Source organism: Carcharodon carcharias, chromosome 18, assembly GCF_017639515.1.
Source record: "Carcharodon carcharias isolate sCarCar2 chromosome 18, sCarCar2.pri, whole genome shotgun sequence".
NCBI classification, from domain to species: domain Eukaryota; kingdom Metazoa; phylum Chordata; class Chondrichthyes; order Lamniformes; family Lamnidae; genus Carcharodon; species Carcharodon carcharias.
Window position 1 is genome coordinate 68,026,866 of NC_054484.1, and position 23,752 is coordinate 68,050,617.

Consider the following 23,752-nt stretch of genomic DNA (forward strand, 5'->3'; position numbering starts at 1 on the left):
CTCCTCCAATATTTTACTGGTCTACGATCACAACAAGGCTTCCTCCATGTGTGCACTTACTTTCCTGGTGGATGCTGTGACTTCTTCATCCTACACAAGTCCAGGCTGTGACTTCTTCATTCTACACGAGTCAGGTCTTCATTCCATCCCCCAAACTCCATGGACGAACTCTAGAGGATAAAGAATATTCCTTGAAGAGATGGCTACTCAACGCTTTATGCAACCCTGATACAGAAGCAGAGGCTGTATAACTGCAGCCTTCTGCTCACAAGGACCACCACTGAGCTGGCCATTAGGCTTCTGAACATGGGTTCTGGGGCGGCACCCTGCAGTACACTCCAGCAAAGGTCTCGTGAATGGTGGTAGTCTGTTGCATTCTCTATAACATGGCCCTCAAGAGAGGTGTCGACCTTGAAAAATGTGAGGTCCTGAAAGGGCACAGCTCATCATTTGGAATGGAAGCACAAGAGGTGGAAGAGGAGAAGGATGCAGAACATAGGTGTGTCAGCTGCACAGGGAAGTGGCCAGGTCTGGCAAATGACTCAATGGTCTCATCAGGATGCCATCAGCGTGAGGGACCATCTGATCCAGGCATGTTTCAGCTGAGCTCTTGTAACCCAGATGGGCGACATGGTCTGGAACTCACTTTGAGCTGCCTGTGAGAATATTTCCATTGAAAATGCAGCCTCAAACAGATCCGCTCTTACTGTCAATGAATGACGCACATCTGTCCAGAGGTCCACTGTACTCCCCCCACCCCCCCAAGGATCATCGCATCCCTTTTACCACCTGTACCACCGTTTCCTGTTTTGCCATTAAATAATGGAAGCTCACATGTCTGACGTCATTGGTCAATATTTGCATAGTGTTGAAAAAGATAAGTACACATTTACAGATGAAGCAAACCTCAGTGAATCACTCAGTGCTCTGCTCGACATGGTGGCCTCTGCTCTCAGCTACTTCTACACAGTACACCCCTTGTGGCAATAGATAAGGTGGAGGAATCCTGCTCACTTATCTCTGGACGCACTGAGATGAACTTGGCAGTCGTCCTCGTCATACAGGTGCCAGTGGGGACATCTCCAGAGACTGGTGTACCAGTGTCAGTGCAGGAGCAGCCTTGGTCACTGGGCCTTGCTATACAGATGTTCCCTCAGTCAGAGTGCCCAAGGAGGCCAATGATGATGATGATGCCCCATGAAAGGTGTCATCCTCGCCCTCCTCAGTGACTACCTCAGCCCTTGGCTGTTGTACCAGATGGCTGGAAGGGAGCATCAGCTGGGGCTCACTGTCATTCCTTCCAAACACCTCTGTGCCAATGTCACTGACCAATCTATACTAGAGAGTGTGGCATGTATTCTGTGAATGTCAGTGCACAGCTCCTGCAAGCATTCCAAGTGCAGTCACATATGGCTCTTCATGAGGTCGACCACTCTCTCAATGGAGGAGCTCATGCATTCAAAGCTCTGACCCATGGTGGTGCACATGAACTGAATGGACTCCTCCATTCTCAGTCCATGACCCCTCACTGCCTCAGGGAACACTGGCGCGTGGGAGGACATCTGTTGCTGCTGGTTGCAGTCGACCTCCTTTCCTGTGATTCCTGAAGCCCTGCATCTGTGCCCAGCTGAGTAAGCTGTGGAGGACATGGAGGGACAGATTCCATGCTCCAACAGGCACTGCCCACAGCTGCCTCTGTCTCTCTCGCCTCCCCTTGTTGACTCATGACATGCTCATCACCAATGCTACCCTGTCTAAGCGCATGCGAGGATTCATCAAGGTGACTTACCCAAACTGATGGAGGGTGCACCTGTAAGATATGATTTGCTTATTTCTATTGTTTCCAGGGATGTGGATGTCGCTGGCAAGGCCAGCATTTGTTACTCCATTGTCCTTGAGAAGGTGGTGGTGAGCTGCCTACTTGAACCACTGCAGTCCATGTGATGTAGTTACATCCGCAACGCTATTGGAAAAGGAATTCCAGGATTTTGACCCAGCAACAGTAAAAGAATGGTGATATAATTCCAAGTCAGTTTGGTGTATGGCTTGGAGGGGACCTTGCAGGTGGTGATATGCATTTGCTGTTCTTGTCCTTCTAGGTGGTAGAGATTGTGAGTTTGGAAGGTGCTGTCTCAGGAGCCTTGCTGAGTTCCTGCATCTTGTACATAGTGCACACTGCTGCCACTGTGCATCGGTGGGGGATAGAGTGAATGTTTAAGGTGAAGGATGGGGTGCCGATCAAGTGGGCTGCTTTGTCCTGGATGGTGTGGAGCCTTTTGAGTTTTATTGGAGCTGCATTCATCCAGGCAAGTGGAGAGTAATCCATTACACTCATGACTTGTGCCTTATAGATGGTGGACAGGCTTTGGGGAGTCAGGAGGTGAGTTACTCGCCACAGGATTCCTAGACTCTGACCTGCTCTTGTAGCCACAGCATTTATATGGCTAGTCCATTTCAGTTTCTGGTCAATGGTAACACCCAGGATGTTGGTAGTGGGGGATTCAGTGGTGGTAATGCCATGGATTGAAAAGGGGAGATGGCTAGATTTTCTTTTCTTGTAGATGGTCATTGCCTGGCACTTGTGTGGTGCGAATGTTACTTGCCGCTTATCAGCCCAAGCCTGAATGTTGCCCAAGTCTTGCTGCTCATGGACACGGGCTGTTTGTTCTGAGGTTACTGCTGAAAGCGCTTGCCCACGTGCTGACACAGGAATCTGTCAATCCGTCCCAACATCTGAATTTGTGGGAGGCACGAGAAGAGATCAAGAGAACTAGCCTTGGAGAGTAGAAGCCTCTGCAAGTATTGAGGTTTTCCAATGCAGCTGAGCTTTTGACATGCTGTCAGACAGGATAGAGGTCACTGCAACATTTTCATTTACACTTTGCAGTATCTTGTCACCCTCTCCACAAGAATGCCCATCATGCCTTCCCTGGTTGGTCATGGTAAACTGTCCTGGCAATCTCCATTGCTTTCTCCTCCATGGCGGTGACTGTGTAGATTGGGTTCTCCTCATCCTGTCTGCACCCATTCATGTAGCAATATATGCACAATAAAGACAAGCACAATAAAGAGATAGATAAGGCACTGCTGGCCTCTATGTCCAATGCTGCCACTCATTGACATAAGAAGCTGCATGTATCAGTGCTAGCAGATCCTCAACAGTGCTATGGCTTCACTGTTGCTGGGTCAAAATCCTGGAACTCCCTCCCTAACAGCATTATGGGTATACCAACATCATGTGGACTGCAGCGGTTCAATAAGGCAGCTGACCACCACCTTCTTAAAGGCAATTAGGGATGGGCAATAAGTGCTGACCTAGCCAGTGACACCCACATTCCATAAATTAATTTTAAAAAGCCTTGCTGAAGAGTCATCTTCAGGAGCAGCATGTGACCACAGGCTGCTCGGCTGGTGTCTCTGCTGAAGGTTAAATACCCAGAGGCTGTCATCAGGGTTTGACTTTGCATTCACCTTGCCCAAGTGAAGAAGGTCATTGAACCTTTTATGGCACTGGACCCTGTTCCTCCTGACCATGCTTCGTCTGCTTACGTCTCCGCCTGTTTGGTTTGGAAAGGTGATCTTCTGTTACCCATCGGGAAAAGGACCTCCCTCCTCTCCTTCATGGAGAATCTCCAGGTTGGTGTCTATGAAGCAGGAGCAGCCCTGTTCCAGGTGCCAGCCATCTGCTTCTTTTCTGGGATTTCTGGTGCTTGCATCCTTAAAGTTAAATGGCAGCCGTTACTGAACCTGCACACACTCAGTTCCATCTCCATTCCTGCCCCTCCTCAACCCACCCTCCAGCCAAATAACAGGCCACCCCCATCAGAATCGGTATCTGTGACTGCTACTGCTATCCCCCAACCACCCAGCTGGGGGCGGGATTGGGACCTGGAAATGGTTCCTAATGTTTGCTTCTCAACCACAAAAGGGAAATCAGGCCCAGGGCTGGGGTTATAATGAAGGCATTCTAACAGAAGGATAAGTTTACTCAAAAAATAATACACATTCTATTGGTGACATCCTCAGTTGTGAATGTGCTTTCGATTTTCAGTTACCTCAGCTAATAAGCAACTCACCTGCTGATAGAACCTAAGCTGCTGACCATTGACTGATTTGGGGTTCCTTGTGTGAGGGTGTGACACCTAACAGCAGGCAAGAAAAAGTCATGAGAGATAGGAATGCCTGTGAAACTTGTTCCATCTTCTGCATGACCATCCCTCAATTGAAGAGCCCTCCAAAAAATCAGCAAACTATAAATAATTTCAATCAATGTTAACTTTGGCATCGAAGACAGTGAAAATATGTTAAAAATAAAAATATCTTCTGGATGGAATATCTCTCTCAGATAATTAGTAAAACTTTGAAAGAGCTTAATCATTGCATAATAAATGAGTTCTAACTGATTTCCTGATTGTTCAGATGGGTGTGTAATACCAAGAGCCATTAGGAATGCAATTTAAAATGCTTGTGTTGCCACCTGGCATAATAGCAAATTTAGAGATAGGTCAGGCCATCTTTCAAAAGTTTTACCTTTGCTTAACCCTTTTCTATCACTATTCTTATTATTCTGTTATTACTTTCTTTTCCACCTAAACGGACAACTATTTAAAATATAAATTATTATTTGAGCTTCAAACTCCCCAACGGACCTCAGAAAAATTGGAAAGTAGACCATATCTATCTTTTATATTATCAAAAGCATTGGATTTTTGAAGCCACAACAGCTCATGCCAATCCGATTGGATGTGGTAATCATGGTAAATCTCCATATCAGGTGGATTTGGCTCAGATTGATGGTGAAAATGTTCAAAATCTGAAACAGTGACCTAACTCAATTAAATTGGCCCACCCGTTGACGGGCAGGCAACCAATCCACCCTCAGGAGGTAGGTCTGCCATTGAAACCTTTTAAGGAAGCTGCAAGCTGTCCTTTTCTATCTTTTATACTTTACATACATTATTGTGAGCATCTGTTATTTGTTACGTGGCTAAAACTGGGCGCTCCACATTTTATTCTCAAAAGGTTCACCCATTTTCAGTACTTTTCACTTATTTTAGTTTTCTTTCATTTTTTTTCCTGAGTATATGAAGGGATACAACATACTACCGGTAGGATTACAGATAGGAACCAGGTCAGGTGCACAGAGATGGGAGAATTCCTGGGAATTCCTAGCTCCGAAAACCCGACCTTTAAAATAGCTGCCCAGGTGTTGGATTTTCAGTCCTAGAGGGGCAGGGGGTGTTGGTGTGGGAGGAGGGAAGGAGGGCTAGAATAGGAGTCAGGGCGGGTAACCCTGGAAGAGGTGAGGAGACTGACAGTGTGGAGGTGGGATGGGCAAAAGACCCAACTGTGGGCTCCAGCATTGTGCCCAAAAATAAAAATTAGAACATAAAACACCCCTCCAGCCCTCACACCCCTTAACCCACACCACCCCCCCCACCACACACTCCAATGCCCTAACCATGCCATCCCATACCCTGTACTCACAACCCATAGCCTTTTATAACCTCCATGCCAACTTGGAACCAACTCATGCCAACCCATGCCCTTCGACCCACCACCCTTTTCCTTTACACCTGCCAACTCACCTAGCGTCTACCAGACCTCAGGACACATGCAGAGATAAGATAAAATAAAGCTATATAAAATAAAGTTCTAACTGTCTACTGCAGACTTCATTATATTGATAAAAAAAAACCTTCATTCATTTAAAACCCATTTACTACATTTGCATCCCTTCAACTAAATAAAGTCTTATAACAACAAACATTTCATTCAAGTGCACAATCCCTTAGAACAACAAGCATTGGAAATCACAGTCCCACATAAAAGAGCCCATAACTACTTGTAGCTTTCTGTGAAATGGCAGACACCCTACTGAAATAATGGATGATTGTGAAATCAGTCATGCAGCACTAATCCAGTAATGGAAACTCTCAGGCTTATAGCAGAGTAAAATAATAAGCATTTGATTTTTTCAACACTTCTGATTTTTTCAATGATTTAAAGGGATGGACTTTTAAATGTTTTGACAGCTTAACAGCTCCCTTTGAAAAGTCCCTCTGGCAAGTGTGTCTGACAGTTTTGACAGTTGATTTAGATAGGTCTGTTGCCAGTTTCAATAAGTTTAACAGTAATGAGTTTATGTACTTTTTACACACATTTATGCCCAATTTTAACACTTCCAAAGGATACCAAACCCACCCCAAAGGGCAACTGACCTACCCCAATGGGCACTTTACTTCCCCAAAGATGGCTCAGAACCAGTTCCAAAGGGGGTATCTTACTCCTCCAAAGGGGTACCCTAGCTATCCAAACAAATACACCAGATTCAGACCTGCTCTTACCTGGTCTAATCTGCACACCTTCGGTTCCACAATCCTGGCCTACCAAAATCCCACTTCAGTGAAGGCAGCTGATGATGCCCATGTGCGAAATGCGCTCCACCCCCAATCCCGCCCTCACGAAAATGGGAAGTGTCACATTCGGGGATAGGACTTCTAACTTTCGGGCATTTCTGCTATGTTCAACACAACAGAGAGCTTCTCTGTTATGGCAAAAATCTGGGCCACAGGCAAATATAAGGATACAATTGAAGTGTGCCATTTCTTCATTACATCCATTGAAAAAAAAGGAAATATCTAGGTTTCTTTCAATGTGACAGTGGCTGTCCTCGTGGAAGGAGCCCATAGAATTTGAGGCTACAAAGTGATATGTCCTCTAAAAATAAAGGGTTCTAAAGAGAACCAGTGCCCTGTACTCAATCCAGTGTCACACATGGTAAGTAAGGATATGGTGAGAATTTGCCCAGCTTCTTGAGGGGATGGTCTTGGTTAACACTGGACAAGCGAACTAGGAGCAGGAGTAGGCCACTTGCCCCCCCCCCCAAGCCTGATCCGCCATTCAATAAGATCATGGCTGATTTGACTGTAACCTCAACTCCATATTCTTACCTAACCCCAATAACATTTCACCCCCTTGCTTATCAAGAACCTATCTAGTTCTGCCTTAAAAATATCCAAAGACTCTGCTTCCACCACTTTTTGAGTATGAAAGTTCCAAGGACAGTGCAGATGGTTCACTCCAATCAGTACCAGAAAGGGAGTCTTCTTGCCTAAAAATCCAGCATATGATTGTGTGGATTGGGAAAGCAGAATCAAGCTGGTTCATCTTGATCTTCATCACTTGAATATTAGGTGAGGCCTGGAAAGCTGATGAAGGTAGAGTTGAATTCTTGGCAAAAGATTTGACAGCTTGAGCCTCCATTTTTCAAGACTCTGTCCCTCTCTGTGCCCTCCTTCCCTCTACTTCACTTTCCACTGCAGAAACATCAGCTGTTTTGGCCCACACTCTGGAGCTCCCTCCCACCCTTTAGCTATTACCTCTATTCCTTCCAATAAAAACCTTAAAACCTACCTACACTTGGCCCACTCAGTTTCTTTTCATTCCTGATAGAAAGGCAGAGAGCATATCTGCACTGAAAAATGAATTCACTTTGATTTGGAGAAGTGGGCAGCTGAAGTAGTGTATCTGTAATGGCAAGGGAAGAAGTGCAACTGTGAAGGGGAGGAGAAAAGAAGAAGGGTCTACAAAGAGAAGCAGCAAAGAGGTGGTTCTATGAAGGAAAAAGAGTTGCTTCTATGAAGCATGAGGAAGGAAAATACACCTTCAAAAAGAATGAAGGTTTTATGAACGTATAATGAAGTTTTACTTGATGTGTATTTTTATGTAAATTGAATGAATTTATTTAGTATGTTCCTCAAACTTTGCTCCTGGACTAGACCATGGATAAAGTTCTACTCATCAATGCCTGATTAATATCAAAGTTAAATGCTAGCCAGAATTCTCAATTAAAATTTCAGAGCAATAACAATGTGAACAGTTACTAACAATTGCTATTTCCTGTTCTTCTTCTATCAGCCCAGAGTCTACTTCCGAATCAAAAACAAAGCTACTGGAGGGTTTATGACAGCTGTTGGAGATTCCAAAGACCCTAGGGAATCTAAATTATTTGTCTGTCCTTACAATGGTAAAACTATACAGATGTGGTTTTATTGTAATGGACTTATTAAATCCAAGGTAATGTATCTTTAATTTTCTGAATATATACTGCTTTGAGAGAAAATGGCTGCAGAGATAGTGAAGGTTTTGGTCGAAATATTCCAGAACTCACTGGATTCCTGGAGGGTTCCAGCGGATTGGAAAACTGCTAATGTGATGTCCCTGTTCAAGAAGGGAGGGAGGCAAAAAGCAGGAAACTATAGGCCAGTTAGCGTAATGTTTGTCATTGGGAAAATGCTAGAGTCCATTATTAAGGAAGAAATAGCAAGCCACTTAGAAAAGCTTAATACAATCAAACAGAGTCAACATGGTTTTGTGAAAGGGAAATCATGTTTGACAAATTTGCTAGAGTCCTTTGAGGATATAACAAGCAGAGTTGATAAAGCAGAGCCTTTAGATGCAGTGTATTTGGATTTCCAGAAGGCATTCGATAAGGTGCCACATAAAAGGTTATTGCACAAGATAGGAGCTCACGGTATTGGGGGTAATGTATTAGCATGGATTGAGGATTGGTTAACACACAGAAGACAGAGAGTCAGGATTAATGGGTCTTTTTCAGGTTGGAAAGACGTAACTAGTGGAGTGCCACAAGGATCAGTCCTAGGGCCTCAATTATTTACTATCTATACTTGGAGGAGGGGGCAGAGTGTAATATATCCAAATTTGCTGATGATACAAAAATAGGTGGGAAGGGGAGTTGTAATGAGGGGATAAGGAATCTGCAAGTGGATGTGGATAGGTTGAGTGAGTGGCAAAAACTTGGCAGATGGAGTTTAATGTGAGGTCATGCAGTAGGAAGAATCAAAAGGCAGACTATTACTTAAATGGAGAGAGACTCCAAAAAAATGCAGCACAGAGGAATCTGGGCTTTCTTGAAGAGCTAGAGAATTATTCTTTTAATGTAGTCACCCACTCTCCCTGTCATTGAATGAAGTATCACGGGTCATGATATTAAACCTATTAGTAGCAGAACTAAGAAGGGGCAGAAACGAGTAGAGGAGGATGCATCTACTGTATCTCATAAAAATGGTTTATGACATTATTAGATAACCATGTACATGACTAATATAATGGAGATTTAGGGGATTCAATGAGATCTGAGTGAATTAAGTGGATCGGCTAAGGAATGCCAGATAGATCTTAATCTGAATAAAGTTCAAATGCAAGAGCTTCTTGTATTCATATAACACCTTTAATATAATACAAACTTCCAAGAAACTCCATTTGAACGTTATAAAGCAAAACTTGACACTAAGTAACATAAGACATATTAGGACATATGACCAAAAGCTTAGTCAAAGAGTTGATTTTGAGAAGTGCTTAATGGAAGCAGGGTTATAAGGTGGAGAGGTTTAGGGAGGGACCTCCAAAGCTTAAGGTTTTGGCATCTGAATGGTAGAGCAATTAAAATCAGTGATTCTCAAGAAGCCAGAATTAGAGGAGCAGATATTCAGTGGGGTTGTGGGCCTTGAGATTAGAGATAGGGAGGGGCGAGGCCACTAAGGGATTTGAAAACACAGATGAGAATTTTTGCAATGTTTCTTAACTGGGAAACAATAGGTCCAGCGAGAACAGGAGTGATGGGTGAACGGCTCTCATGCAGGTTAGGATATAGGCAGTAGAGTTTTAGATGAACTCAAACTTATGAAGGGTGGAACTTGGGAGGCTGGCCAGAATTGTATTGGGATAGTCAAGTTTAGTGGTAATAAAGTCATGCAAAAAGCACAAAATGTAAAATATTGCACATAAGAAAAGGAAGTATAAAGGATGGATATATTATGACTCCTTATTATTTTGGGTTTAATATTACTAAATCTAAAAAATGAAGAGATTGGATTTGTTTATTGAAGGTAACTGAATAAAAATTGAACAGGTTACCATATATAAATAAAAATAAATAAAGAATTATGTTTGAAATTTTGAGCACCACACCTTTACTAAGATATTGATACACCACAAAGAGCTCCTGGAACACTCAAGTGTCAGCCTAGATTTTGGCCAGGATTTTCCCCTCAGCGATTTGGGGGCGGGGCCCGCTCACCGAGGGGAAAATAACGCTGGATGACGTCGGGAGGAATCCCTGACATCTTCCCAGGCCATTTAAATCTTAAGGAAGGTGGGCAGACAACAAAATCAGCTGTCCGCCAGCCGACCTGTCAATGGCCAATTAAGGCCATTGACAGGCTCATTAATATAGTTAAATGTCCTGCCCGGCCAACCTTAAGGCTGGTGTGCAGGCCAGGAGCCCCAGTGGCCTGTAGATTATTAATGAAATTTCATCTACTGGCAGGATGAAGTTTCATTACCGTTTTGTAAAAATTTAATGAATTTTATGAGTTTGTTACCAACATGTTCCATCTCGTGTGACATTGTCACATGAGGGGGACACGTTAATAATTTTAACATGTCTCTATTTTTTGACTTTACTTACCTTTCACTAAACTCCCTGAGACAGGACTTTGCCTCAGGGAGCAGAGTGCTCTTTGACAGTTGGGGATTCCCTCGCCCCCAGCACAGCAAGCACATAGCATAGCCTTAATTGGCCCGCCCACTCAAAATGGCGACAGGCCCCGTTTTGGCGGTGGGGGTCGGCTGCCCGCCCGTCGTCGAGCTGGTGGGGCCCGCCCGCCAACGAAGGGTTAAATTCTGCCCTTTGTCTCTGAGTCAGAAGTAGGTTCAAGCTCCACTCCAGAGGTGAGAGTGTTACCATTAAACCACAGCTGAGTTACGGTTTTGGATTAACAAGCTGGAGGTTATAAGTTCAAATCTCATTGAGGGAAGTTGTGAAACTGAATTCAATAAATCTAGCAATTTGTTTCCAACACCAGAAAAGTGATCATGAGAGGTGCCAGTCTGCCATTTAATGCCCCCCACAGGGGTGAAGCCATGTGTTCCAGCAGGAAGGTTCATCGTGGAGATCCTGCTGTCCTCCTGGATCCCTTCAATTAAGTCCAGGGCAGGAAAGCTCAAGGACTACCGTCCTGCCCGGAGGCCAATTGATGGGCCTCATTGTGCCACAGCTGGTATTCTACCAATGGCAGGCCAGGGGCAGGGACACCCTGCTGCTTAGGCCTATGACCTTATGGGAGGGGTCCCTCCTTGCTGGGCACTCTGCTGGTGGGATCGGGGGCACCTGGCAAAAGACCCCCCTCTTTCAAATCAACTCCCCTCTACCCCCTCTGGCCCCAGTGAAACCACCCCACTCACTTTCTTCCTTCGGCTCCATCATCGATCCTCTGGCTAGAGCGCACTGCAGTGACGGCAGTCGTCATTGCTCCTGGAGAGCTGCTGGCCTCTGATTGGCTGGCAGCTCTCTGAGGCGTGATATCCACCCCACACCAGAGTTTAAGGGGAAAATTCCCCTCAGGGGAGCTGGGAAGCCTGTTGACAGGGCTCCTGAATATGGCCGCAGGAGGGTTGCCACAGGTTTTCCAGATGGTGGACGGGCTTTAAGCTGCAACCATCAAATTCCACCCATGAATACAGAGGGAATATATTATATGAAAATCTATCAATCAGCATTATGTAAGATAAAGCCAAATGATTTTTCACCTAATAACCAAATTTAACCTGGCCTTAATTAACTAACATAGACAATACTCCATTCTGCTTATAGGCTAACTCTGCATGCATAGATGCCATCAGTGGCCAGGAAAAGGCTGGAGCCAAAGTAACTCTTTGGACAGAGCATGGACGTACTCATCAGAAATGGAACATTAATAGGGATGGATCCATCTCTTCCTTTCTAGATTCCAATCTGCGACTAGATATTAAAGGTAACTCATTTGTTTATTTAAAAAAAACAGGAACTCAATTTTCCACATCATCTGATTTTTAAAAATGTAAAATCTGAAGCAAATACTGGATAATTTCCATTAATGGCCACTTGATATAGTTTACTTAAAATTCAGGCTACAATTATTAATGCTACTTCCATATCAATGCAAAACAATGTCAAATACACATTGAAACCAGAATGCCAGCATAATTTGGGAAGAATCCTCAGCACAGTATAGCGAAGCAATGCACAATCCTTTCCGTGGGGCCACCTCACAATGCTCAACTCCAATACTTGTGAAGTCAGGTTCACTCCGTCTGTTGGAAAATTTATAAATTTGGCATCAAATCTTTCCAATGATGTCGGGATGATCGCCTGATGTCATCCTGCATCATTTTACGCTCGAGCAGGTCCAGTGCACACCCACCCATTTAGTGAAAAATCCTGCCCACAGGGCTGAATTTTACCAGCCCTTGGGAGGCGACCTGGAAGGCAGAGGGAGGGTCCAGTAAAACCATGGGGAACCACATCAAATTAGCTGCCAGACCTGGTCCCGGCATCGACAGTGGGACTGGAAGTAGACAGTCTGCCCGCTCTGAGGTGGCCAGCAGCCGATTTGCATACTCAAAGACCCAATTAGGGGCCATTTTACTGTGCCGTTGGCATCTTGCAAATGACGGGTTGACACCCCCCTTCCCCCCATCGCGTGAGTCAGCAGCTAACTGGAGACTGGGGCAGAATGTTTTACTGAAGAAAGTGGGGGTCACAGGCAGGGAAGGTGGCCTCTGCTGCACCAGTGATTCCTCTGAAGGGATTTCCCCTTCAGCATGCAGCCCCTTTGATTATTTAAATATTTTATTCACCGATCTGCTATGGACCCCAGGACTCTTTCCTCTCTCAGCAGCAATTATCTCTCCTGGCGGTGCTGCTGAGCTGCTGGCCCTCTGATTGGGCTGGCAACAGCCACTTAATTGGCTGCCAGCAGCAAAATGCAGCCCCAGGTCCTGCCGCCTGCTGCGACAGGTTCATAACCCTGCTTTCAGCCCCATCAGTGGGACTTCTGTCACCTCCACAAAATTCCAGCCACAGCTACATCCTGGGATGACAAATTGGTGATATTCCATAAAAGGCTAAAAAAAAGAGTTGGGGGAAGCTTACAGAGTAACTAGTAAATAGAATTTGTCACTTTCATAATTGAAAAGCCATCAGCTAAGGTAACATTTTATTTCATTTTGCACCAACACAATTTTAATACTTTTAGTTTTTGTACTGTTTTTCAGGTGGTGATTTCTATGACAAGGATCACATCATCTTAAACTTTCCAGGGGAGCCACAACAGACACAGTTCTGGGACATTGAAGTGATGATATGAGAAAGACAAATGCTAAAAGAAAAATCTGAAATGTTATTTGGACAGATCAATCACAGCAATGTTACCATGGTCATGAAGAGCAAAACAAGATCCCTGATCCCTCTCCAGGCAATTATAATTTGTACAGGTTGTCTTCAACCCAAATAATCACAATTGAAGTAGCACTGTTCTGTTTGTAAATTAATTCTGGTATGAAAAGTGGTTAATTGTGAGAAAACAATCAAATTTATACTTGTTCATTCTCCATTAGGAGCCTAGCAGTTAGACATTACAGTTTTAGTCAATGAGACATGTACAAGGCTCTGTTACTCTCCATGTTGCAACTTGCCAGAACTAAGAGGAAGTTTCATGGCTATTTCGTCACTTCTAGTATAATTTAGAACCTCTTACTTTGAAACCCATTGATGGAAGTCAGTGTAATCAAAATCCCCGAAACAAAAAGAGAATATATTTAAAAATACACAGCTCATTGTATCAGCACTAAAAACCTATTGCATTGGCTAACTGACCTGTGTGCAATTTACGATGTAAATTTTTGCTTAAGACGGTGGTTTTTTTAATACAATCACAAGTTCAAATATTGAAGCTTATAACATTAATGGGGAGTTGTACTGATATTTTAAACAATTGTAAATAGGTAAAAATGTGTATTTGCATTTTTATTGGATTAAATCAGTAGAAAAATGAATTACATTGATCAATAAGTGATTGAGTGTCACATACAATACAAAGCAATATTTTTGATGCACCAACTTTAAACTAAGTCTCCAGGAAATTTGTCCGTAGTTTCTTTATACTTTCAGAACTAAAGGACACAAGGAATAATATAATAACCTGAGCATGGTTTTTCAGCTGCTTTATTGCTTTTTTTTCAAAACTGGCTTAAATCCATAGCTGGGTGTAAGAGAAAAATGTATACAAAGCTACTGAAGTACTTGATCTAAATCAACATTTAGGTATTAACAAGAGATAAATTAAGAAATTGACCTCTTGGGGTGTTGTGTTACCAAGCTAGAGTTGTCATATTTTCTCAGAATCGACTAGCCAAAAAGTTTAAATTAAATATGGCCTCTATTTGGAAAATAAATCTATTTACTTCTATAGCTAAAGTTCACTGCATCATCAATAAATAACTTGAATTTGTAGTAGAATTAACTGGCCACTTTAAGTACATTCATGATCATCGTAACCACCTGTAAAATTCTATTTTAATTAGTGCTTCATTTATATTATCCACATCTTAGGCAAACCCCTGCATAAATGTAACAACACTTGCAATTTACACAGCATGCTTTTATTACAGTGAGGCAGCAGTGCTTCCTTCTGATTAGCTGCAATGAAAGTGAATCATGCAAGCTCCTCACAGCAAATCCTGCAGACATGGAATTTAATTCCTTCTACCGGAGCTTATGCCAATTCTTTTTATGTAAAGAAAACTCCTCCCACTAACACTTGTGCTCTTTCAGTGACTGATCCCTACTCATCACCAGTATCTCCTCATGCAGCAGGGTAAATGCGGCAGTAAATAGAGAGAGTGTATTGCAGAATCAAACAGGCAACAGGTAAGAAAAGAGAGGCTAAAAGGAAAAAATGAAAACTGGAGAAAACAAACAGAAATGGATAGATAAGAGTCACAGAAAAATGGTTGGAATAGGGAAGAATAAAGCAAGAAGAGAAAGAAGTGGAAAGGAGAGACACATGCATTGAAGGAGAGGCGGAAAGAGAATCCAAAGTGAAGGAAGGGGATGGTTAGAGAAAATCCAAAGTGAAGAGAGAAAGAAAAAGAAAACATGAAGAAACTAATGTTTTGCTGCAGACTTACCAGTACTATTTTTTAACTAGAACAGTGATCCTCAAACCTTTCTATCTGTACATCTCCCGAAAATATTGATACACTTACACAGGCAACTAATTTCAAATTATGTTATGCCCAGGATAGGCATGAAGATATTACAAATTTCAAAGCTACATTTTAAAAAGTGAACACAAAAGCTGTTAAGCTGCAGCATACCATGTAACTTCAGCATTTGAACTGTAGAGTTTGCGGCCAATACCTGATTTAGTATGGACCTGAATAACAAAATCTCACAGCCACTTGTTAAACACATCTCATTGTTTAAGGATGGACCAAAACCTACAGATAATGGGGTTTGCAGACGACTCGTCTGCATGTTTCGCCAGGGACCTCAAAACTCAATGGATGTTAGACAAATATGAAATGGATCCTATTGATCTTTCATTGTATTGTGAGGGTCCCTCATCCAAACACAAAGACATTGGCTGTCACAAACTCTCAGAGTGTGAAAAGTCACAACACAGGATGTTTGTTGACCTAATACACCATCTTATTTAGAAAAGGTCTTTGGACTTGTAACAGGTCACAAGTGTAAGACAGCCAAGTTTGTTGCCCACTTTTAAAACAGCAAAAAAATCAGCCATATAGAGTCAGAGAGACTAGCAGAAAGCTATCAAACTGGCTGTAATCAACTAAGCAGTCATTGCAATAAACAGCAATACCTTGAAAGTGGAAGTAGGACGTTCTCCAATTTCAAGTTAACTGGAGAACCAACCTCCTGGCAATTCAACTACAAGAGACCTTGCAGCTTGCTGAGAATCCTCTGCTTTTCAAGATCTTCACTCCAGCCAAAGTTTCAACTCATCTAAGAAATTACAGGCCTGCTATGAAAGAGACTGAAATAATCCCAAGTTGTAATCGTATTTTTTTTTCATCATCTGTATCTTGTCTTTGTGGAACAGCTAAAAGCCCTAACTACGCAGGTAAAACTTAATATATGAAATAAAGCATGGAGATCTGAGATGCTAAAGATGCTGGCTGAGCATTTGGGCCTCACTCCAGATAGGGAACATTTACATGACACAGAACCTGAGCCAAACCAGGCTGTCTTAGCTAAAATTCACCTGCAAGAGTTGAGACTAAAGTTAGAGTTTCAGTCAAGGAAGAAAAGGGAGAGAAAAGCCCAACAAAAAGAGAAAGAAAGAGAATTACAGGAGAAAAGAGATGCAAGGGAATTCAAAGAGAGAGTATGAGTGTGCTTTCTAGCTCAGAAAGTTTGAGAGTGAGTTACAGGCACAGTAAGCTCAGGAACTGAGCCAGATTGCAGCAGCTGGGAAGAACCTGACTTGACCTAGCTGTAATTTAAATGCCCTTAGCCCAGAGACAAATTTTGATTTCCTAAAATATTCCCAATTTGTGCCCAAGTTTGATGAGGAGGAGGATGTGGAAACTTTATTCACAATTAAGGAATTGGCAGCTCAATTGCAATGGCTAGCAGAGTTTTGGACACTCCTGATACAAGGTCAGCTAGTAGGAAAAGCCCATGAGGTTCATTCTATGTTGTCTGCTGAAATTTCAGCTTGTTACATTCAGACAAAGGCTGCTATTCTCAGTGTCTATGATCTTGTGCCAGAGACATACCACCAACAATTCCGGAATTCCTATAAGAAATCCACAAATAACTCCCTGGAATTCAAGAGAATTGAACAGGTGAGTCCGAGCCCTAAAAATTGACCACAGCTTCAAAGAAATAAGAGAAAGAGTGCTACTAGAAGAGTTTAAAGTCTGTCTCCCATTCAGCCTCAAAAACTCAAGTAGAAGAATAATAGGTTTCTAAAGTCAGAGACACAGCTTTAAGGCTGATGACTACGATTTAACCTATAAACCTCAAAACCAAATCAAATTTGGATTTAGTAACTCTTGCCAGCAAGGGAGAGATAAAAAGGTGGATGGAACAGAAATAGACTCCAGAGGGGAGTAGAGAAGACAGAGCAGATTTATCCCAAAAAAGAAAGAACCTAGAAAGCAGAGCCATACCCTGTTTTCTTCCGGTGAGATACCAATGGAGGGGGCTGCGGTCAGAACCGTGAAAGTACCAAGCCCAGATTCAAATGGAATAGGGGTAGGGCAAGATACCTACCAAAGCTTCTTGCAAAAATGGAAAATGGCTCCTTATTCATCACAAACTCCAAGAAAAGAAATAACTGTTTTTAGAGCTAGAGGGTGCAAACACTGCTTGTAGCAAAGGCTGCTGACCTGCCACCCAAAAGCAAACACCACAGTGCTAGTAAAAGGACTTACTGGCACGTTTAAAAGGTTCGCCTAGTAAAAATTCACCTACAAAGTGGCTCACCAGTGTAGTGATGGTCAAAGTTGTGCCAAGTTTACCTATTGGGGGAATAGACCGATTGTTGGGAAATGACCTGATCCGGTGCCAGATTCTGCACCCAGAAGGTCCAATACAAACACAGAGACTAGGGAAACAGAAGGAAACCAGAAAAATGCTTTTCAGCTGCAGATTGATAAAGACCAACATCCTACAGGGAGTGATAGAGCCAATAATAATTAAGGAAGGAGAAGGAAAGCTGAAGAACTTTCCAAGGGCTAGCAGAGGGCTTTTCAGGGTAAAAAGGGTCAGGATGGAAGCCCTAAAAAGGCCAAATGCAGCCCACTAAGTTTGAAGAGGCCAAGGAAGGGCCAATGGAATTTAAAAAGAATGAAGTGGTTAACCAGAGGTCTGATTAGTAGACACTTTCTTTCAGGATTTAAATAGGGATAGAGAAAATTCCCAAACCAACAGATGTCGATGACGGAGATACCTTGCCCGGTTGAAAAGCTGCAGGACAGTGCAGCAGAAGCTGGCTAGCCACCTGTGGGCAGTAGTCTCCCAAAGGACACAAGGCAGATTGGGGACAAACCCATCTCCAAAGTAACAGAAAAGGGGAAATCAGTATGTCTTAAGTCAAACCACATTTGTGAAAGCCACAAGGCAAGTATAAGTGTAGCTAACACAGAATTAACCACAGAACCACCAGTTTTTCTTTTCTTTATTCTTTCAAGGTATGTAGGCATTGCTGACAAGGCCAGCATTTGTTGCCCTTCCCTATTTGGCTTTGAACTGAGTGACTTGCTAGGTCAAATCAGGGGCAGGTAAGAGTCACACATTGCTGCGGACCTGAAGTCACATGTAGGCTAGGCCAGACCAGGTAAAGATGAGAGATTTTTTTCCCTAAAGGGCATTAGTGAACCAGATGGGTTTTTACAACAATCTATGGTAGCTATCATGGTCACCATTATTGAGCATTGCTTTATATTCTAGATGTATTAATCAAATTCAAATTCCACCAGGGACCATGGTGGGATTTGAACCTATGTCCTAGGAGCATTAGCCTGGGCATCTAGATTACTAGTCCAGTGACATTACCATTATGTCACCATCACCCCCAAGGATTAAAGCATAAATCCACCTAAACCCAACAGTTCAACTTCCAAGGCCACAAACTAAAAGATACAGGGGGAAGAATTGGGGTCTAATAAACAATACACCCTCATTACAGGACTAGAACCTAACTTATCAGACTCATGTATTGTGGAAGCAGCCATGAAAGAGCTTTACAGGCAACCCAACAAAAAAATCAGGTTAATTTACATATTACAAGCTTCCAAACAGAACTGAGTATGTTGAAGCCCGACTTCTCCCTCGGAACCAGCATGGGGTCTGAACTTACACCAACTGATTTGAGAATAACATCTAGTAGTCATCATTCCCAAAATAATGTACCAATATTAATAAATATTCACCAGCTAACACGTAACTGGGGATTTGTAAGGGGAACGCGACAGAGAAACTATAGCAGTACCAGCTTATAGTGTGTGAAAGTTCGGGTGTGTATGATGACTTGAATAGGAACAGAAGGCCATTCAGCCCATCAAGCCTGCTCTGCCATTCAATATGATCATGGTTGATGGAACACTTCAATGCATTTTACCCACATTATCCCAACAACCCTTTACGTTATTGTTAATCAGAAATCTATCAATCTCTCCCTTAAACATACTCAATGACTGAGCTTCCACGGCCCTCTGGAGTAGAGAATTCCAAAGATTCACAACCCTCTGAGTAAAGAAATTTCTCCTCATCTCGGTCCTAATTTTGAAATCGTGTCCCCTAGTTCTCGACTCCCCAACCAGGGGAAACATCTTGCCTGCATCTACCCTGTCTATTCCTTTAAGTATTTTGTAGGTTTCAATGGGATCACTTCTCATTCTTCGAAACTCTGAGAATATAGGCCCAGTTTCCCCAATCTTTCTTCATAAGACAGTCCCACATCCCTGGAACAAGTCTGGCGAATGTGCATGTTTTTCATTTGCTGCACACATGAAAAAAGTCATAGAATTCCATTTTTTCTCTGTGGGAGGGAGGCATATCATGTCCAACACAGGCATAAAAATATTAGAATTTTTAAGCCATATTTTAAAAGTGGAACACAAAAGCTGTTAAGATGGCTGCAGCATACCATGTGACTTTGGCTCTTGAACTGTAGACAGTGGAGTTTGTGGTCAATACCTGAATAAATGTGCACCTCAGTTAAGGAATCTCAGCCACTTGTGAGATTCACACATTTTATTGCTTAAGGATGGACCAAAACCTACAATGGGGTTTACAGACAACTCATCACCATGTTTCACCAGGGACCTCGAGGACGTTGGGTGTTAGGTGAATATGAAAAGGGTCCCATCAACCTTTCATTGCATTGTGATGGCATGTCATCCAAACATAAAGACATTGGCTGTCTCAAAATCTCAGTATGAAAAGCCACAACAGGGGATGTTCATTGGCCTAACACACCACCTTATTTGGAAAAAGACCTTGGGCTAACAGGTCATGAGGGTAAGACTATGTTTGTTGTTGCCTTTTAAACAGCAAGATTCAGCTCTGCAGGGGCAGAGAGACCAGCTATCGAGCTGGCTGCAGTCAACTAAGCAGCCAAGGAAATAAACAGCAATACTTTGAAAGTGGGACTAGGACTCTCTCCAACCTGTTCCAAATTCAACTGCACTGGAGAACTGACCTCCTGGCAAATCAACTACAAAAAGCCTTGCAGCTTACTGAGAATCCTCTGCTTTTCAAGACCTTTACTCCAGCCAAAGTATCAACTCACCTAAGAAACTACAGGCCTGCTACGAAAGAGGCTGAAATAATCCCAAGTTGTAATTGTATTTTTTTTTCTTCATCTGTATCTAATCTTTGTGTGAGAAAGACGCAATGTTTTTAAACCTCCAGGGCAAGTGTGGGTTAATAAATAACCTTATTTATTTTAAAACTTATAAAACGGCTTGCTGCTGAGAATATTTCATTTGGGACAACCACTCTGAGGGTAGTAAAACACACATACAAATAATTTGGTCACGGACAATAGGGAAGCACAAATTCTGTCTGTGACACTTTACAACAGTCAGTGTCAGCTACCCAAGGAATACATCATAATTGTAGTAAATGATTTTATTAAAAGACAGAAACAGAAATAATACATCAAAAAAATGCAGAAAAAATAAAGAGTACCGAATTCTTAATATACAGTGCCTATGGCATGTGGGTATGCCTGAGTACAGATGGAAGAAATATAATGACCTCAAGGTCTCTACTCTGCCCGTTACCTCACCTTGAATGTTTTTTTTATATACAGAAACCATATGATCCACGGAGTTCAGTTTAAAAATCAACAGACTAAAAGTGGGAGAGAAAAATGTCATTAAAGCCTAGAAAAGTGGTCATCCACCCTGAAAAGCACTCGTGAATTAAAATGATAAGAGTAGATACCAGATACCTTATGTAAGTAAGCTTTGCGTAAAGGCAAGTTTCAATTTTGTTTCAAATATCATTTACTCTAGTGCTTCAGGATTCTGCTCTAACAAAGCTAAGAGTGTCCACCCCAAGAAACAGGTTCTCTAAAGATTAAATCATCTTTAAGATATTCACGTATTCCAAGCACGCCAAAGGTATGAAACATTGCTGGGTTTCAAACAAATATTGTTGCAGTATTAAGCATCTAGATAAAAACCAAAGATAAGTACAGGTTAATAGTGTGCACAATTTTTTGGCAGTATCAATGCAAGATTATGAACTCAATGGGATCCATTCAATAAGCTCTAATTAAGGATACAGTTCATCTGTTATTGAAGCTTTTTTTGGAGGGATATAGAAAAATTTGTTGGTGCTACAACTTTGTCTTTTTAATTTCATGATTAAAAATTCTATCCAATTACCTTTTGGTTAGTTCTGCTTATTAATTAAATGTCATATATAACAGATAGCTAAAATATTTTTGACCTAAAGGGGACCCAATAGAAATTGTTGGCAAACATATGTATATATACACATATGTGTATTTTCATTTTTTAAAAAAGGAAACATACATGGAGGGATTTTTTTTTTTTACAGTGAAAGGACATATTCTTTGTGGATGGTGGAAAGGGATCACTAGAAAATCATATTTACTTAGTATTACATCATGGACTGCATAAGAATGGCACCGAAAAACAGTGAAATGTGCATCAGCTGAAAAACATAAATATGTAAATCTGATAATAAATGTTATTTCCTGTACATGCCAGAAAACTTTTGGAATTGTTTTTGCAAATACTGTACATCTTTGTAATAATATGAATACTCCATAAACCAGTTCCATGTTTTTATTAGAGTATAGAACAGTAAAAGGCACTCAAACAACAACGAGCCAAGTCAAACGATAGTTCATTTTACTTAGGCTACTTCAATTAAATTTTCTGTCCACAGACACAATGCAAGATTTTCTTTAGCTTTGTCCGAGTCCAGTTTGAGATCACTCACAGAAACAGTGTCACCTGTCCAAAGTTGTTTCAGTGCTTCCAAATGAGACCAAGAAAATCTCAAGCCATGGGCCTGTATGGAGGCGAAGGAAGAAAAATAATTTTGGAATAATAATTTCTACTAAATGAAGCAGTTTCTTCACTCAAATTATAAATCGTTATTAGTGTAATAACTATATATAAAATATTCTTCAAAAATGCAAATTATGAAATGCAACAAAATCCGTCAATATCTTTGCTTCTTTCCTAATTTCTCAGGATGTGGGTGATGCTCAATTCTTTTTTAAGTCCGTTTCTCAGAAACTTATTAGAATTTATAAATACAGTGTCACATCAATGGAAAGATACAAATATTCAATGGCAATCATGCAACTTCCAGTAAACTCTTATTATTTATATTGGGGCAGTCATCAGATTAATGTAGGTTTTGCTTAACATCAAAACTGCTATTTGTAGAACACCAAAACTGCCATGGTTTCTTGGGAATTCCCACACTTTCTAGCAGCTTTTCAAACCATTCACTTTCGCCCATGTAGATCAGCTGAATGCAACCTTCAGAGGATAATTGCAAAACCTTACTAAGTGAATAATTTTGAGTTATATTGACAGTGTTGGAAACTACTTCATTCACCAACTATCCTGAATGATGGCAGAGTCCAGCACACCAGGGTAAAATGCAAGACATAAGCGTTTGCAAACATCTTCAGCCAGAAGTGCTGAGTAGATGATTCACCTTGGCCCCCTCTTACAGTCCCCACTACCGCATAAGCCAGTCTTCTGCCAATTTGATATCAAGTAGGAGGTCTTGTGGTGCAGTGAGTGGCATCCCAACCTCTTAGCCAGAAACTTTGGGTTCAAGTCCCACTCCAGGGCTTGATGGCCAAGGAAGGTGCGTTCATAATGTGTCCAAACAGGTTGATTGTCAACCTGCAAATCTTTATGATACACCTATGGCAAGCAATAAGAATGGGAGAGTCTCTTGGTCAGCCATCTGCAGAAGGCAACGGCAAACCACTGCAGTACCTTGCCAAGCATAACCGTGGAGTAACACAGATGTCCATGGTCGCAAATGCCTTTTAGGTGCCTAAGAGAGAGAGATATATCAAGAACTGGCTGAGCATAGTTGATACAGTAAAGGCGGGGGGCCTTGGCAACATCCCAGCTGCAGCACTGAAGACTTGTCTTCTAAAACTAGCCACACCTCTAGCCAAGCTGTTGTAGCGCAGCTACCATACTAGCATCAATTCACAAAAGAAAAATGTTGGTTATGTCCTGCCCACAAAAAGCAGGACAAATCCAGTTCAGCCAATTACAACTCCATGAACCTACTCTTAATCATCAGCAAAGTGACAGAAGGGGTTTTCAACAATGCAGTGTTACACAGCAATAACTTGCACATGATGTTCGGTTCCTGACCTCAATATAGCCTTGGTTCAAACATAGATAAATGACCTGAATTCCAGTGGTGAGGTGAAAGTATCTGCATTGACCCAAAGGCTGTATTTGATCAAGTGTGACATCAAGCAGCCCTAATAAATTGAAGCCAATGAGAATTAGGGGGAAAACTCTCCAATGGTTGAAGCACAAAGGAGGATGGTTGTGTGTGTTGAAAGTCTATCAGCTCAGTCCCAGAACATTGCCGCAGGGTAGTGTCCTAGGCCTAAACATATTCAGCTGTTTCACCAATGGCCTCCTTGCAGAGGGTTCAATTCCATTTGCAACTCCTCAAAATACGAAGCATGCAGCAAGGCTTGGATGACATTCACGCTTGGGCTTATCAATGGAAGTTAAGTTCGAGCCACAGAGATAACAGATAATGACCACATCCAACAAGAGAGAGGCTAACCACATCCCCTTAATATTCATTGGCATTACCATCATTGAGTCCTCTTCCACT

The 23,752-nt window shown here is 42.1% G+C and overlaps 2 protein-coding genes across 6 annotated transcripts in view; one reads left to right on the forward strand and one right to left on the reverse strand.

Moving 5' to 3' along the window:
• LOC121290944 overlaps positions 1-13,881 on the forward strand; it is a 142,629-nt gene extending 128,748 nt beyond the window's left edge. For both annotated transcript variants that reach the window (XM_041212002.1, XM_041212004.1), the window contains 3 exons: positions 7,921-8,079; positions 11,678-11,837; positions 13,120-13,881. In XM_041212002.1, coding sequence (XP_041067936.1) covers positions 7,921-8,079; positions 11,678-11,837; positions 13,120-13,211 — 411 coding nt within the window. In that variant the 3' untranslated portion in view covers positions 13,212-13,881. The remainder of the gene's footprint in view (positions 1-7,920; positions 8,080-11,677; positions 11,838-13,119) is intronic.
• Positions 13,882-20,494: 6,613 nt separating this feature from the next.
• The window catches only part of riox2 (ribosomal oxygenase 2), a 48,889-nt gene continuing 45,631 nt past the window's right edge, over positions 20,495-23,752 (reverse strand). For all 4 annotated transcript variants that reach the window (XM_041210779.1, XM_041210781.1, XM_041210778.1 and 1 more), the window contains exon 10: positions 20,495-21,928. In XM_041210779.1, the coding sequence (XP_041066713.1) occupies positions 21,770-21,928 (159 nt within the window). In that variant the 3' untranslated portion in view covers positions 20,495-21,769. The remainder of the gene's footprint in view (positions 21,929-23,752) is intronic.